The sequence below is a fragment of the Mus musculus genome, chromosome 4 (assembly GCF_000001635.26).
Source record: "Mus musculus strain C57BL/6J chromosome 4, GRCm38.p6 C57BL/6J".
Taxonomy (NCBI): Eukaryota; Metazoa; Chordata; class Mammalia; order Rodentia; family Muridae; genus Mus; species Mus musculus.
The window spans coordinates 12,140,001-12,152,153 of record NC_000070.6 but is presented as its reverse complement, the minus strand read 5'-3'; the positions used below and the strand labels follow the sequence as shown (position 1 = coordinate 12,152,153).

Here is a 12,153-nt window from a genome sequence, read left to right as displayed (position 1 = left end):
GCCAGAAGCAGGACGGTCCTTTTCTCCGACTACTGAAAAGCCAGAAGCAGGACGGTCCTTGGCTTCAATGAGTTCAGGACCAACATAGTCTATGTAAGACTGTCAAAACACAGAGATGAACATAATAAAAGGAATATTATACATCACATTTTGTGGGCAGCAAGGCAAAAATCAAGCTATTTTATGATACAACCAGTAACCATGTAACTACATTAAAAATGTGAAAACTGGGCTGGTGGTTAGCATTTAGTCTAAAATGCATTTTGAGGCCCTGGGATTCATTCCCAGCACGCCCTAGCTCCCCCAAAACAGGCAACCGCCAATATGTTAAAAAGCCTATACTTTTACATCTCTAAGAAAACTAAAGTTATCAGATTGATAGTTCTGAACATCAGCTGCTAATACATAATGTAAAAATAAAGTGATGGGGGCTGGAGAAATGGCTCAGTGGGTAAGAGCACTGACTGCTCTTCCAAAGGTCATGAGTTCAAATCCCAGCAACCACATGGTGGCTCACAACCATCTTTAATAAGATCTGACGCCCTCTTCTGGTGTGTCTGAAGAGACAGCTCCAGTGTACATAGATATAATAATAAATAAATCTTTAAAAAATAAATAAAGTGACAAGGTCACTGCTTAGTAGGTAAGAAGGCTCAAAGGTCACTGCTTTTTAACGCTATTCTTAGCTGCTTGGTGAATGAACACTTCTAGGATGGTTTTACCTATCATACAGGATTAAGTTTACTTTCTAGGTATGTTTTACTCTTTTTGATGTACATTCTGGAAAGGAAAAAAGTATCACTTGAATGCAAACTGACATTGGGTGTCTTGTTAAAAGGAATACACTCCCAGCATACAAACTATCCGTAGAGCAAATACTGTTCACGGAATTACTGGAGCTGGGGAATGCAAACATGAAGCCTTGGACTATTCTCTCATGTGTCTGGCAGTGCTGTGTTCCGTTCCCATGAGTTGATAAACAAGGAGAATACTGTGACTTGCTCCATTTACTAAGTTCCAGGGTATAAATATTACCTCCCATGTATGATAGCCAATTGAAGTTAAATCTACATGTTACATGTTAGACAAGGCAATATGAGAGAGAGATGTGTAATAATAGTTCCCATTCTTCTATTTAGGAGACAAGTTTCTACAATCAACGTTTATAATGAAGTTTACAAAATAATAAGTCTGGAGCTGACGGAGGGCTCAGTCAGTAAAATGTTTACTGCACGACCAGAAGAACCTGAAAGCTTCCAGGAAGCAAATACAGGAAGATCCTGGAGATTTGCTGGCCAGTCCATCCAGCAAATTGGTGAACTCCAGTTTCAGTGAGTTTTGCCTCAAAAAAGTAAGTGAGCAAGATACCACCTTCGAATTCTAGCCTCCATACAAATACACCAATACATGTATAGTAAGCTTGATAACTGAGAAAATAAGACAGCCACAGTACTTATTTCAAATCAAAGCACAGAACTGGAGAGATGGTTCAGCAGCTGGGAGCACAAACTGCTGTTGTAGAGCTCACAACTGTCTGTAGTTCCAGTTTCAGGGAATCTCATGAACTCTGCTTAGCTCCACAGACACATGGTTCACATACACACATGCAAATCACTGACTCATATAAAAGATTAAGTGAACAAATATCAAGACACAGTGCTTCTGTTTACCAGCTGTTCTCTGTCTGCCCTACCATTCCACCCCAGGCCAGTTTGAGAAGCAATTACATGTTCAATAATCTTTCACATTAAGCTTTATCTTAGTTGTCTCATTGTGCTTGGCTTAGGCATTCCAAATTTTTCACTCTACCTTTAAATCCTACTAGTTTGAAGACTATGTCTTTTTTTTTTTTTCAAACTATTTACGGTTTTATAAGTAGGATATTTATTAGTAAAAACAGAAACTTATGCAGGCTTCAGATTTAAGTGACTGAATACTTTCAGAATACTGAAAGTATTGTACACTTTTACAATAGCAAAATGATATACCGAATTAAAAAATAAACTTTGTTCATAATTACTCAGTGTGGGAAATGTCTAGTTAAAGAACGTGTGTAAAACTTTTATATAAACTATAAAAATCATAAAATTAAAACAAAGAAGCTGGTGAGATGTCTTGGATAATATAAGAGTACTGACTGCTCTTCCGAAGGTCCTAAGTTCAAGTCCCAGCAACAACATGGTGGCTCACAACCACCCGTAATGAGATCTCACACCCCATCATCTGTTGTGTCTAAAGACAACTACAGTGTACTTACATGTAGTAAATAAATCTTTAAAAAAAAAGGAAAGAATTTTGACTTGGAAACCAATATAAATTCTTTAAGTCACTTTCTCCTCAATTTAGCTAACAACAGTTAAGTTACCATACTTTTTATCATTCTTGTTTTGTTTTTTTTGTTTTTCAAGACAGGGTTTCTCTGTATAGCCCTTGCTGTCCTGGAATTCACTTTGTAGACCAGGCTGGCCTCGAACTCAGAAATCTGCCTCCCTCTGCCTCCCAAGTGCTGGGATTAAAGGCGTAGTTAAGTACCATACCTTTTATTCTTTAAATGCAACTTTAAAAGCAAATAGATACTCCTAAAAATATTTTTATCGTGATTTAAGAAAGTGACACAACAATAAATATTTATAGACAGGGTATAATCAGGGATGTGCTGGTATTGAAATTGGTTCCCTAACATAGTCTGACTTCAGGCACCTTGTTTGACTTTCTAAACTTCATTTCTCATTTATAAAATACAGTTATAATAAACATTGAGATCATACACATAAAGTGCTTATTGGCTAATATAAGTATCCACTGTCAACTATTTCTATTATTGTGGACAAGGAAAATCTAATTGAGTACAAAAACATGAGTATCAAAAAAGCCAAAATTCATTCAGAAATCTGTATTTAGTGAGTCTGAGTTAACTACTGAATACAATGAACCACCACTAAGTTCTTCCTAGAAAAACCCATATTCTTCCCTAGCCTGAGAGTTCTCGTTACCCTAAACAGATTAGTTTACTGTCTTCTGAACGTTTTGTGTTAGTCTTTGCAATCTACTTAGGGTAACACCTAGAGCCCAGTGCTAAGATAAAATGGTGTTGAAGAAATCATAGACCTGTACATCATTAGTACAGATTAGATGTCCTGCTCAGGACATACTATAATATAGCTGCTGAGAGGCTCATACTACCCAGAGCAATTCTTCTGTCTTTCCTCTTGTTACACAAATACAAGTTAGTAAGTATTTCAAGTGAAATTTTATTTTTATAAAACTTTACAAAGTTGTGAATACAAATTTTGAGATTTTCCTGAGGCATCACATGAGAAAATTTCATTTCACAGTAAGTTCATTTTTGGACTAGTTAAAGTTCATAGGAGACATTGGCACAATGTCTCCACAAACACTTTTTCAGGCAAGTAGCAATAAAAGTGCCAAACCTGATTAATCAGTTGTACTCAATGGTTTTATGTTGTCACCTTGACACAAGCTGGAGTTATCACAGAGCTTCAGTTGGGGAAGTACCTCCATGAGATCCAGCTGTGGGGCATTTTCTCAATTAGTGATCGAGGGGGGAGGGCCCCTTGTGCATGGTACCATCTCTAGGCTGGTAGTCTTGAGTTCTATAAGCAAGCAAGCAGAGCAAGTCAGGGGAAGCAAGCCAGTAAGGAACATCCCTCCATGGCATCTGCATCAGCTCCTGCTTCTTGACCTGCTTGAGTTCCAGTCCTGACTTCCTTTGGTGGTGAACAGCAACATGAAAGTGTAAGTTGAATAAACCCTTTCCTCCCAACTTGCTTCTTGGTCATGATGTTTGTGCAGGAATAGAAACTCTGACAAAGACAAAATCGTACCAGCATAGTGGGGTATTCCTGTGACACCTTATCAAGTTTTGGGGAGGACCGTGGAAGGATTTTGGAACTTTGGGTTAGAAGATTCATTTGGTGTTAAGAGCTCTGTGGGATGTTGTGTAGGAGATTAGAAGATAATGTTGATAACAGATGGAGCCCTGGCTTGTGAAATTCCAGAGAGAAGAGTAAAGACTCCTATCATGGCTGTTGCTATTTTGATTGTGAAGATTCTGTGGTTTTGATTAGCTGGGGCTGAAGAATCAGCTGTGATTAACAAGATACTTGAACCACTAAAGTGAACCTTTGTGTTACTGGGACTATTGATGCTGGTTAGCTGGAGCTAAGGAATTAGCAGTAACTAAAAAGAGAACAGCACCATTGAGGTGAAATCTTCTGGGAAGTGTTTTCTAAGAGCACAAAGAGCAGTGTGTTCCAGAGATAACAAAGGTTGTACCTTGTGTTGCAACTGGACTTGGTAATGTGTAAGAGTCAGTCACTAGTACTGGTTTTGAAGTCATGAAGGGGTCATGAAGAGCAGCTGAGGATCAGCACTGTGAGAGGCTGTGGAAGGCCATTGGTGAAGGTGCAGACTCAGTTGCAATTGATAGTCCAGGACTGAAGGGGTCATGCAAAGGAGTTGAGGCTTGGCACCATGAAGAAAGCCTATGAGAGGCCTTAGGTGAAACATAGATACAGTAGAAGACAGCAATGTTTTGGAGATGACACTACCATCAGATGACCACAAGAACAGCAGCAGCAGTGGAGTATAGGCAGCTGGAGCCTAGAAGACAAGCTGTGTGCTATAATGGGCAGGGCTGGAGATGTGACCCAAGCCCTTGGAGGAGTCTAGAAGATGGTGAGTGGATCCCAGACATTGGACCGGTGGAGTTTGATTTTGCTTTAGACTGTGACCTTGCCCTGATATTTTTCCCTCTTGAAAGAAGAAAAGTATTTTAGTGGAGCCCACAGTTAAGAGACTTTTAATGTAAAAAGACTTGAGATTTTTAATGATATTTTAAAGGGAGTGAACTTTTAATATGTAAAGACTATGGGGTTTTTAAAGTTATTTAGATCTTCGTAAGAAAGTAAGGGATAAGGCTTAATAGTGATGTGTTTATGTGTCAAGTTGACAAGGGGTCAATTGTACTGGCTGGTTTTATATGTCAACTTCTTAAGCTGGACCTCGATAAGATCCAGCTGTGGGGCATTTTCTCAATTAGTGATAAAGAGGGGAGGGCTCCAAGTAGGTAGTACCATCTCTGGGCTGGTAGTCTTGAGTTCTATAAGAAAGCAAGCAGAGCAAGCCAGGAGAAGCAAGCCAGTAAGGAACATCCCTCCATGGCCTCTGCATCAGTTCCTGCTTGAATTTCAGTCCTGACTTCCTTTGGTGATGAACAGCAAGATGAAGTGTAAGCTGAATAAACCCTTTCCTCCCCAACTTGTTTCTTGTCATGATGCTTGTGTAGGTATGGAAGCCCTGACTAAGACATCAGTCAGTGTTCATTTCCTTATATGGTTAAAAACAAAATACAAAAATAAATGAATGAACACAATGAATACAGGAAATTCTCTTCCACCTGTCAAGAACAGAATATTTTTTATTTTTAATTAGGGGGTAAAAGAATGTCCATTTATAAGCAAAAAGAAACGAGATTTACATAACACATTTTTTCTATTCACAAGTTAAAAATAAAATTTTTCATCTCTATAAAAAACTTTACTTTCACTGCATGAACACTGTGGAAGAAAACTGTTTACTTAGAAAGGCCCTCTAAAGCAAACTAAGCTTAACTTTGCGGGGACCAACTGGTCTACCACTTAGATCTTTAACTGCAGCTAGAGCTTCATTATAATTTGTCATAGCAACAATGGCTTCTCCTATAGGTAATCCTTGCTCATTATACTGTAATGAAACGGAATCAGGTATGACTTTATAACCATGAAAAAAGTCTAGAATTTCACTAGCATTAGCTTTGAATGGAAGATTGGATATCTTAACAGGAATTATTTTATCTGAAACACAATTTAAATTTAGATCAGAGGTAACTTTTGCATCAGGAAAACTTCCAAATTTATACTTTTCAAAATCAAATTTGCCACCTTGTAGATGATCAAAGTTCCCAAAGGGATGTTGACCTCTGAAATCAGGTGGGGTCCAAAACTCCTCTCCAGGAGATCTAAAATTTTTAGGAAGTCGAAGGTCCTTCTCTGGAACTTCCCTGAGGTCTTCCACAGACACCCTCCTAAAGTCCTCATCAGTGGGATATCTCAAATCTTCTTGGGAGGTCCGGAAGTCCTCATCAGAAGCTTGCCTAAAGTCTTCATCAGCCACATGCCTGAAATCTTCCTCTCGGGAACGCCTGAAATGTTCTTCGGGTGGCTGTCTAATGTGCTCCTGATAGGATCTCCTGAAGTGCTCCTGAGATGGCCGTCTGAAGTCTTCTTCCCAAGGGCTTCTTAGCTGCCTACGATCTTTCTCATGACACTGCCTAAAATCATCTTCCTGTGACCATTTCCAATCCTCCAGAGGCAGTCTCCAGTCTTCCTCCCTAGAGTGGCTGGTATGCTCCTCCCAGGGGTGCCTATAGTCTTCTGGGGAGTGCCTGAAGTCCTCAGGAGAGCGCCTGTCAGACTGCCGGAAATACCCTTGGGGATGCTTGAAATGACCCATTTTCCTTAAGTCTTTTGGATGGTAACGAAGGCTTTCAGACTGGCCAAATGAACAGGATGACGGATCTTTTAAGTCAAACAAACAGGAACAGTCATCTCCATCGTGTGACCTGGAACACGCTTGTGTCCTCTCATTAGACAACCAGGAAGACTTTACACCAAACTCCTGCATTTGTTCCTCAGATATAAGTCTTAACAACACCTCTATCCCCAAGAATCTTTGTCGGTTCAAACGTTCAGCTTTCATGGCTTGTTCTTCTGATTTAAATCTCACCAGTGCTTCTCCCAAACCAACTCCCTTGTCATCACAAAGCAGATAAATGTCATCCTCAACAAGAGAAAAGTCTGCAAAGAACTTCTGCACTTCACCCTTTGTAACATCAAATGGTAAATTTCTTATATATATGCACAGCTTCTGACCAGAGCCAGAGAAGCCTTCTTGAGAGTACTTTTGTGAAACACGTCCTGGCCTTTCCTTCTCTAAAGACTCTGGTCTCTTCTTCTCATAGCATTCAATGATTCTCACCATTTCCTTCCTAGACACTGGATCAATAAGGACTGGACGATATTGTAAAACAGTCTTATGCAAACCCAGGGCAGTATTATAGTCTTTTTGATTCTTGAACATCACAAAGGCATAGCGTGTTCTTCTTTCATCTTTATACACAAACTTAATCTGGTCATTAGTCAGGTCAGTATCTCTAAAGAGATTCCTTAAATCTCTTTTGTTAGTATTTAAGGACAGATTTTTTAAGTGAACATAAAATCCAAGAGGAGAGCGAGAACGTGCTCTAGGAGATTTTGAATGAGACCGTTTCCGAAAATGTCTACCATTAATCCTTCTTGAAGGAGAATGCTCTTCAGATCTCATACGAGGAGTGTCACCGCCCTCGGTTGCAGTACCACCAAATTCAATCCACTGTTGTTCTGAACCCTGCATGACTTCTATAAATCTTGAACCCATGAAACTTCTATGGCATTTAAGACCTCCTGAAGCATCAACACATGAAGCAAATTTTACTATAGCATCACCATTATTTCGGCCATCATGATGTTTTAAGAGAATTACTCCATCTACACACAAACCAGAGAAAAAGACACGGACATCATCTTCATTTACTAAGTAAGGCAAACCTCGTAGAAATAAGTAAGGATTCTCAGCCTTCAATGGCCTGGTCTTTCTTGGCCTTAAGTCAAGTCCTGTACCATTTGTATGAAACCCAGCATCTCGATTAACCGAAGAGCCATATCCAGAATAACTTTCTTCTTCCTTCAGAGCATCACTAAAATGATACACGTTGCCAACCCCTGATGCCCCGGATCCTGGTCGCCCTCTTCCTACTCGAGCAGTTCTTTTCATTTCTATGGTCTTCTGCATTTCTACCTTGCTACTAAGAAAAAGCTCTACAGATGAATCCTTGATAAACCCTCCTGAGCGACTTATAGCACGTCTTGCATCTTCATCTGTTGCAAAAATTATAAAAGCCTCCCCAACTTTCCCTCCAATTATATGCACTCCTCCATCAGGAATAGTCAATCCCTTGAAGAAGTGACGGATATCCACAGGACCCGCAATAAAAGGAAGCCCCAGTAAACGGATGACTACAGCCATGCTGAGCTCAAGCCACAGCAATAATGACCTGCAGACAAAAAGGTACACATAATAGCAAGTCTTATTTTGCAGTGCCTTAGCACAAACTAGCTTAATAATACCTGGTTCCTGCCTTCTTCAGCATTCATAAATGGAAAACAAAATACTAATCCACAGAAAACCTGATGTTATCTAACTCTTAAAACAAATGCATGTTCTCCTATATAAACATACAAATAAACCAACTGCCTTAAATATTTTCACATCACCTACCCTATTCAATAGGATCATCAAAATATCAAATCTTCCTTTGTAAGTCTGCCAAATGCTACTTCACAACAAGACAAAAGTACTTTCAGACCCTTTAGAAGCACTGACTCCTATGCAGTCTGCCTCTCACTAACCACAATAGAGTTTACATATCCAGAAAAGCCAACTACGGTCAGAATACAACTTCTGCTCCCGATATTCAGCTGCCTAACACTTTATCAACTGGTCACCATGTAAACAACAGAATAATGAGTACAAGGATCCACTAATCTATCTGATTTCGTCACACTTCTGTGGAAGCCTTACACTCTGATCTCTTACCTTTGCCTTTTATTTCTTGGAGACCTGTTTATTCTGTAAAAGCAACTTAACTGTGGAAAGAAAATGAAATATAATTAATCTTTGAACTCTGCAATCAATCTCAATGCCTGATATCCATTTCAGAATTACCTATTAAAGTAAAACAATATAAGGTATCACAAGTACAGCCATTATAAGTAGTCTTTTTTGTCCTAAAGGGAAACTGATTACACTTCGGCAAAAGGAACTATAACACCAGAACAGACAATTGGGAGGTACAATGAAAAAAAAAGTGTGATCAAAGTTATATTACTTGGTTGGAACTTGCTTGAAAAGAATATGAAGAAAGTATTAGATAGTTTGAGAGTAGTGGTCTAAAAAAAAAAGAGAGAGTAGTGGTCTATACATGAGTATATAAATATTTCAAAGCCCATTGAATTCTATTATTTAATAAAGTCCTAGCTTATCACATGCTAATATACTGAAGTTTTACATGTACTTAAAATCTATTTCAGGAGTAAAACATCAGTTTTGAGACCAAGTATTTTTAACAGCCTCACATCACTTTACCTAACGGTGATCCAAACATGTAGTTCCTACTTATATCCAACTCACATGCCATTCTGCACCCTTCCAAAACATAACACTAAATTGAACAAAGCAACAATTCAAAATACTATAGTAAGAAAACTACCAAAGTTCCAAAACTATCAATATTATACAATAAATCCAAACCAATGGCTACCATATGGATCCAAATTTTAGTTCTGCATACTACCAATACAGAAATAAATGTCATTATGATGTAATTAAGGAAAATACTATACCTTCCCTAAAGAAAAACTTAAAATATTCAATGTCACTCATTTCATACACTTACAAGAGTCAGTAGGCTACTAAAATTTATCTCAGGCATACACAAAAACACACACTGTACCAACTTTGAGTTTAACTCTGCAACAGATACTTTAAAAACTATCCTGCACACTTACATTATGAAAGCCTTAATAATAATATAGAAAAGTAAATATATAAGACTTATTAGTTTGGAATATTGGGATTGCCAATATCTATTATTTAAAGAAAAAAACTACTCAGCTTCATATTGTTAGGAAAACTTACTAGTAGCACTTTCACAGGCAACCAAACAATATTTACCAAGTAACTTTTTAAAGTTGAAAAATTAATCATTATAACTACTATTAGTTTGCAAATAAAATATATCTTCAGGTTTGAAAAGCTGTCTTTAACAAACAGGTGGGGAGTGTCTACAGATTAAATGCTTAAACCAAAAGTTAATCAGTAAAATAATGGAACTACATTGTATGTAGCACACTACATATGGAAATTATTGAGCTTTGTTATTAAAATCTTTGCAATACAAAATATAAAGCATACAAACACTAGATCCAAACAAACAAAAAGAAACCTGTAAGTTTGATTTCAACAAGTCAATATTCACAACCTTCAAAGAAAACTAAAAACGGCTCCTTGAAACCTGTCCACATCCAAATTCTAAGACTCCTAGGGAAACTGACTTGGCTGATTCAACTTGTCTGTCTTTAAACTTTTTCAAATCCAAAAAGAGCGATATACCCCGAGGATAAGAATTCGGCTACAAATACATAAATTCTGAGACAGTCAAGGAAAAAGCACATACCAATTTAAAGTTGCCTCTCACAACACATCCTGACTTAATAATCACCTTTTCTGTTTGTCTTAACTAAAATCTTCTTCATTAAGCAGTTTCACAGGCACGAGGCTATTCAATTCCAATCCAACGGACCATAAGTTTGTTCTAATTTGCCAAATAAAAGCTAATGTTTAAACTTTCATGTCCTTGCCATAGCAGGGTAAGGTATCATTCGCCCACAATCAGGACCGTCTAAGAGAACATCTCAGAGACTCAAAGTATACACTATTTCCTTACAATCTCCAGAAAGTCTACTGACACATCAGCCTGCTCCAAAGTCAAAGCACAAATTATCCTGTCCTAGTTTTGGATGCCATTGCACAAATATCGAACAACACAATAACCCTGCTGTTTAGTGATGCCACTGCTGTCAGGCCTCTATTGAACTGCTACGAAAAGGGAGGGGATCCTTGAAATTTCATTTAATGATAAACATAAGTTAATCAACGTTGCTAATTTTACCAAGCCATCCTTCCATTTAGATCACCTTAAATAAATGATCTTATGTGTGCATCTTTTAATCATGATGCAGAGGACATCAGTAGGCTGGACTTAAGAGCTGATTTTAACGAACATAGCCATTTTCCAGACCTGGCAAGAGAGACAAGTTTTACTATGTGCCTCCAACGTTCTTACTACCCAGTATCAAGAACCATTAAAATCCTAAATAAGAATTTTCCTTGCAGAAAATCTACCTCAGTCCACAAATATCCTCTGATAAGATCTGCCTTTTATGACGTAGATGTTTAAAATAAAAAGGCGTCATGACCACATAAGGCCATAGTTCCGGGTCAGGAACCGTTAAGTGAAGACGATTCCACAGGACACACGCTTCCCCCGTTATCCATCATCATCGATGGGGAAATCCTCCGGAGACTGCGATTCGACTTAGTCCACGCTCGGAGCCAACGATCAGAGTTTCCTTCTTTTAGCGCCAGGCCAACATCCTAGGTCGGATCCGATACTGCCCCCAGACTCGGTGCCCGACGGCTTTCAGATTAACCAGGACCGCCCAACCCGCGTTCCTTTGCGCTCCGCGGTCCTGAGGGCAAACGCACCACCCCAGCTCGCCCGAGGGGACTGGCTCCCAACCTCACCGCGCCGCTCTGCGCACCTCCAGCCCGAGAAAACCGGCCTTTCCCGCGCCGCTACCAACGTGGACATGGCAAAGAAAAGAAATACCTAGGCGCTGCTCCGAGATTTTCGCTGTCAAGATCCCAGGAAGCTCACTCGCCGCCACACGGAGGCTGACAGGAGGAAGTCGGGGGTCAGCGAGCGCCGCCCTAACCGCACCAGCCGCGCTCGCCCCCCGCCCAGCACGCCCGTGCTTCCGGCTCTCACCCCCTCCCTTGCCCCATGCCCGGCATCCTGAGAAGTGCTTCGCACCGGGCAGTGACCACACACCACACAAACGGAGAAGGGACGCTCCTCGACGCCGCAGTCTCCGCACGGCCTACCAGGCCCAACACGGCCGGAAGAAAATGGAGACCACACTCCCCTCCGGTCCAGACAAACCGATGCACCGTCTCTCTGCTCATGCGCAGTTCAGATCCAACCCACAACAGGGGCGCTCTGGACTCACTTGTGCAGAGATGCATAGAGCTGCTTGCAGTGGTTAGGGGACTGGAGGAAGGCTTTTCCTTAGGTAATATAAAGCTTTTGTGCATAATCATTCCGTGTCCTATCCATTCTGTAAGCCCGGACCCACCCCTGAAAAATTCTAATCCGCGGAAGGCAAAAGCAAAGATACACAAATCAAACAGGTTTCTTTTTTCTTTTCAGGGTAA

At 39.9% G+C, this 12,153-nt stretch overlaps 1 protein-coding gene across 6 annotated transcripts in view; it reads right to left on the bottom strand.

The window, feature by feature from the left end:
• Positions 1-3,231: 3,231 nt before the first annotated feature.
• Positions 3,232-12,153, bottom strand: part of Rbm12b1 (RNA binding motif protein 12 B1) — a 9,966-nt gene continuing 1,044 nt past the window's right edge. The window contains exons 1-4 of one of the 6 annotated variants that reach the window (XM_006538271.4): positions 11,708-12,033; positions 11,549-11,613; positions 8,695-8,744; positions 3,232-8,152 (exon numbers count right to left, since the gene is read on the bottom strand). In XM_006538271.4, coding sequence (XP_006538334.1) covers positions 5,614-8,124 — 2,511 coding nt within the window. In that variant the 5' untranslated portion in view covers positions 8,125-8,152; positions 8,695-8,744; positions 11,549-11,613; positions 11,708-12,033 and the 3' untranslated portion in view covers positions 3,232-5,613. Of the gene's footprint in view, positions 8,153-8,694; positions 8,745-11,548; positions 12,038-12,153 lie in introns of those variants that run through there. The other 5 variants (XM_006538272.4, XM_006538273.4, XM_006538274.2 and 2 more) reach the window with 5 other exon arrangements.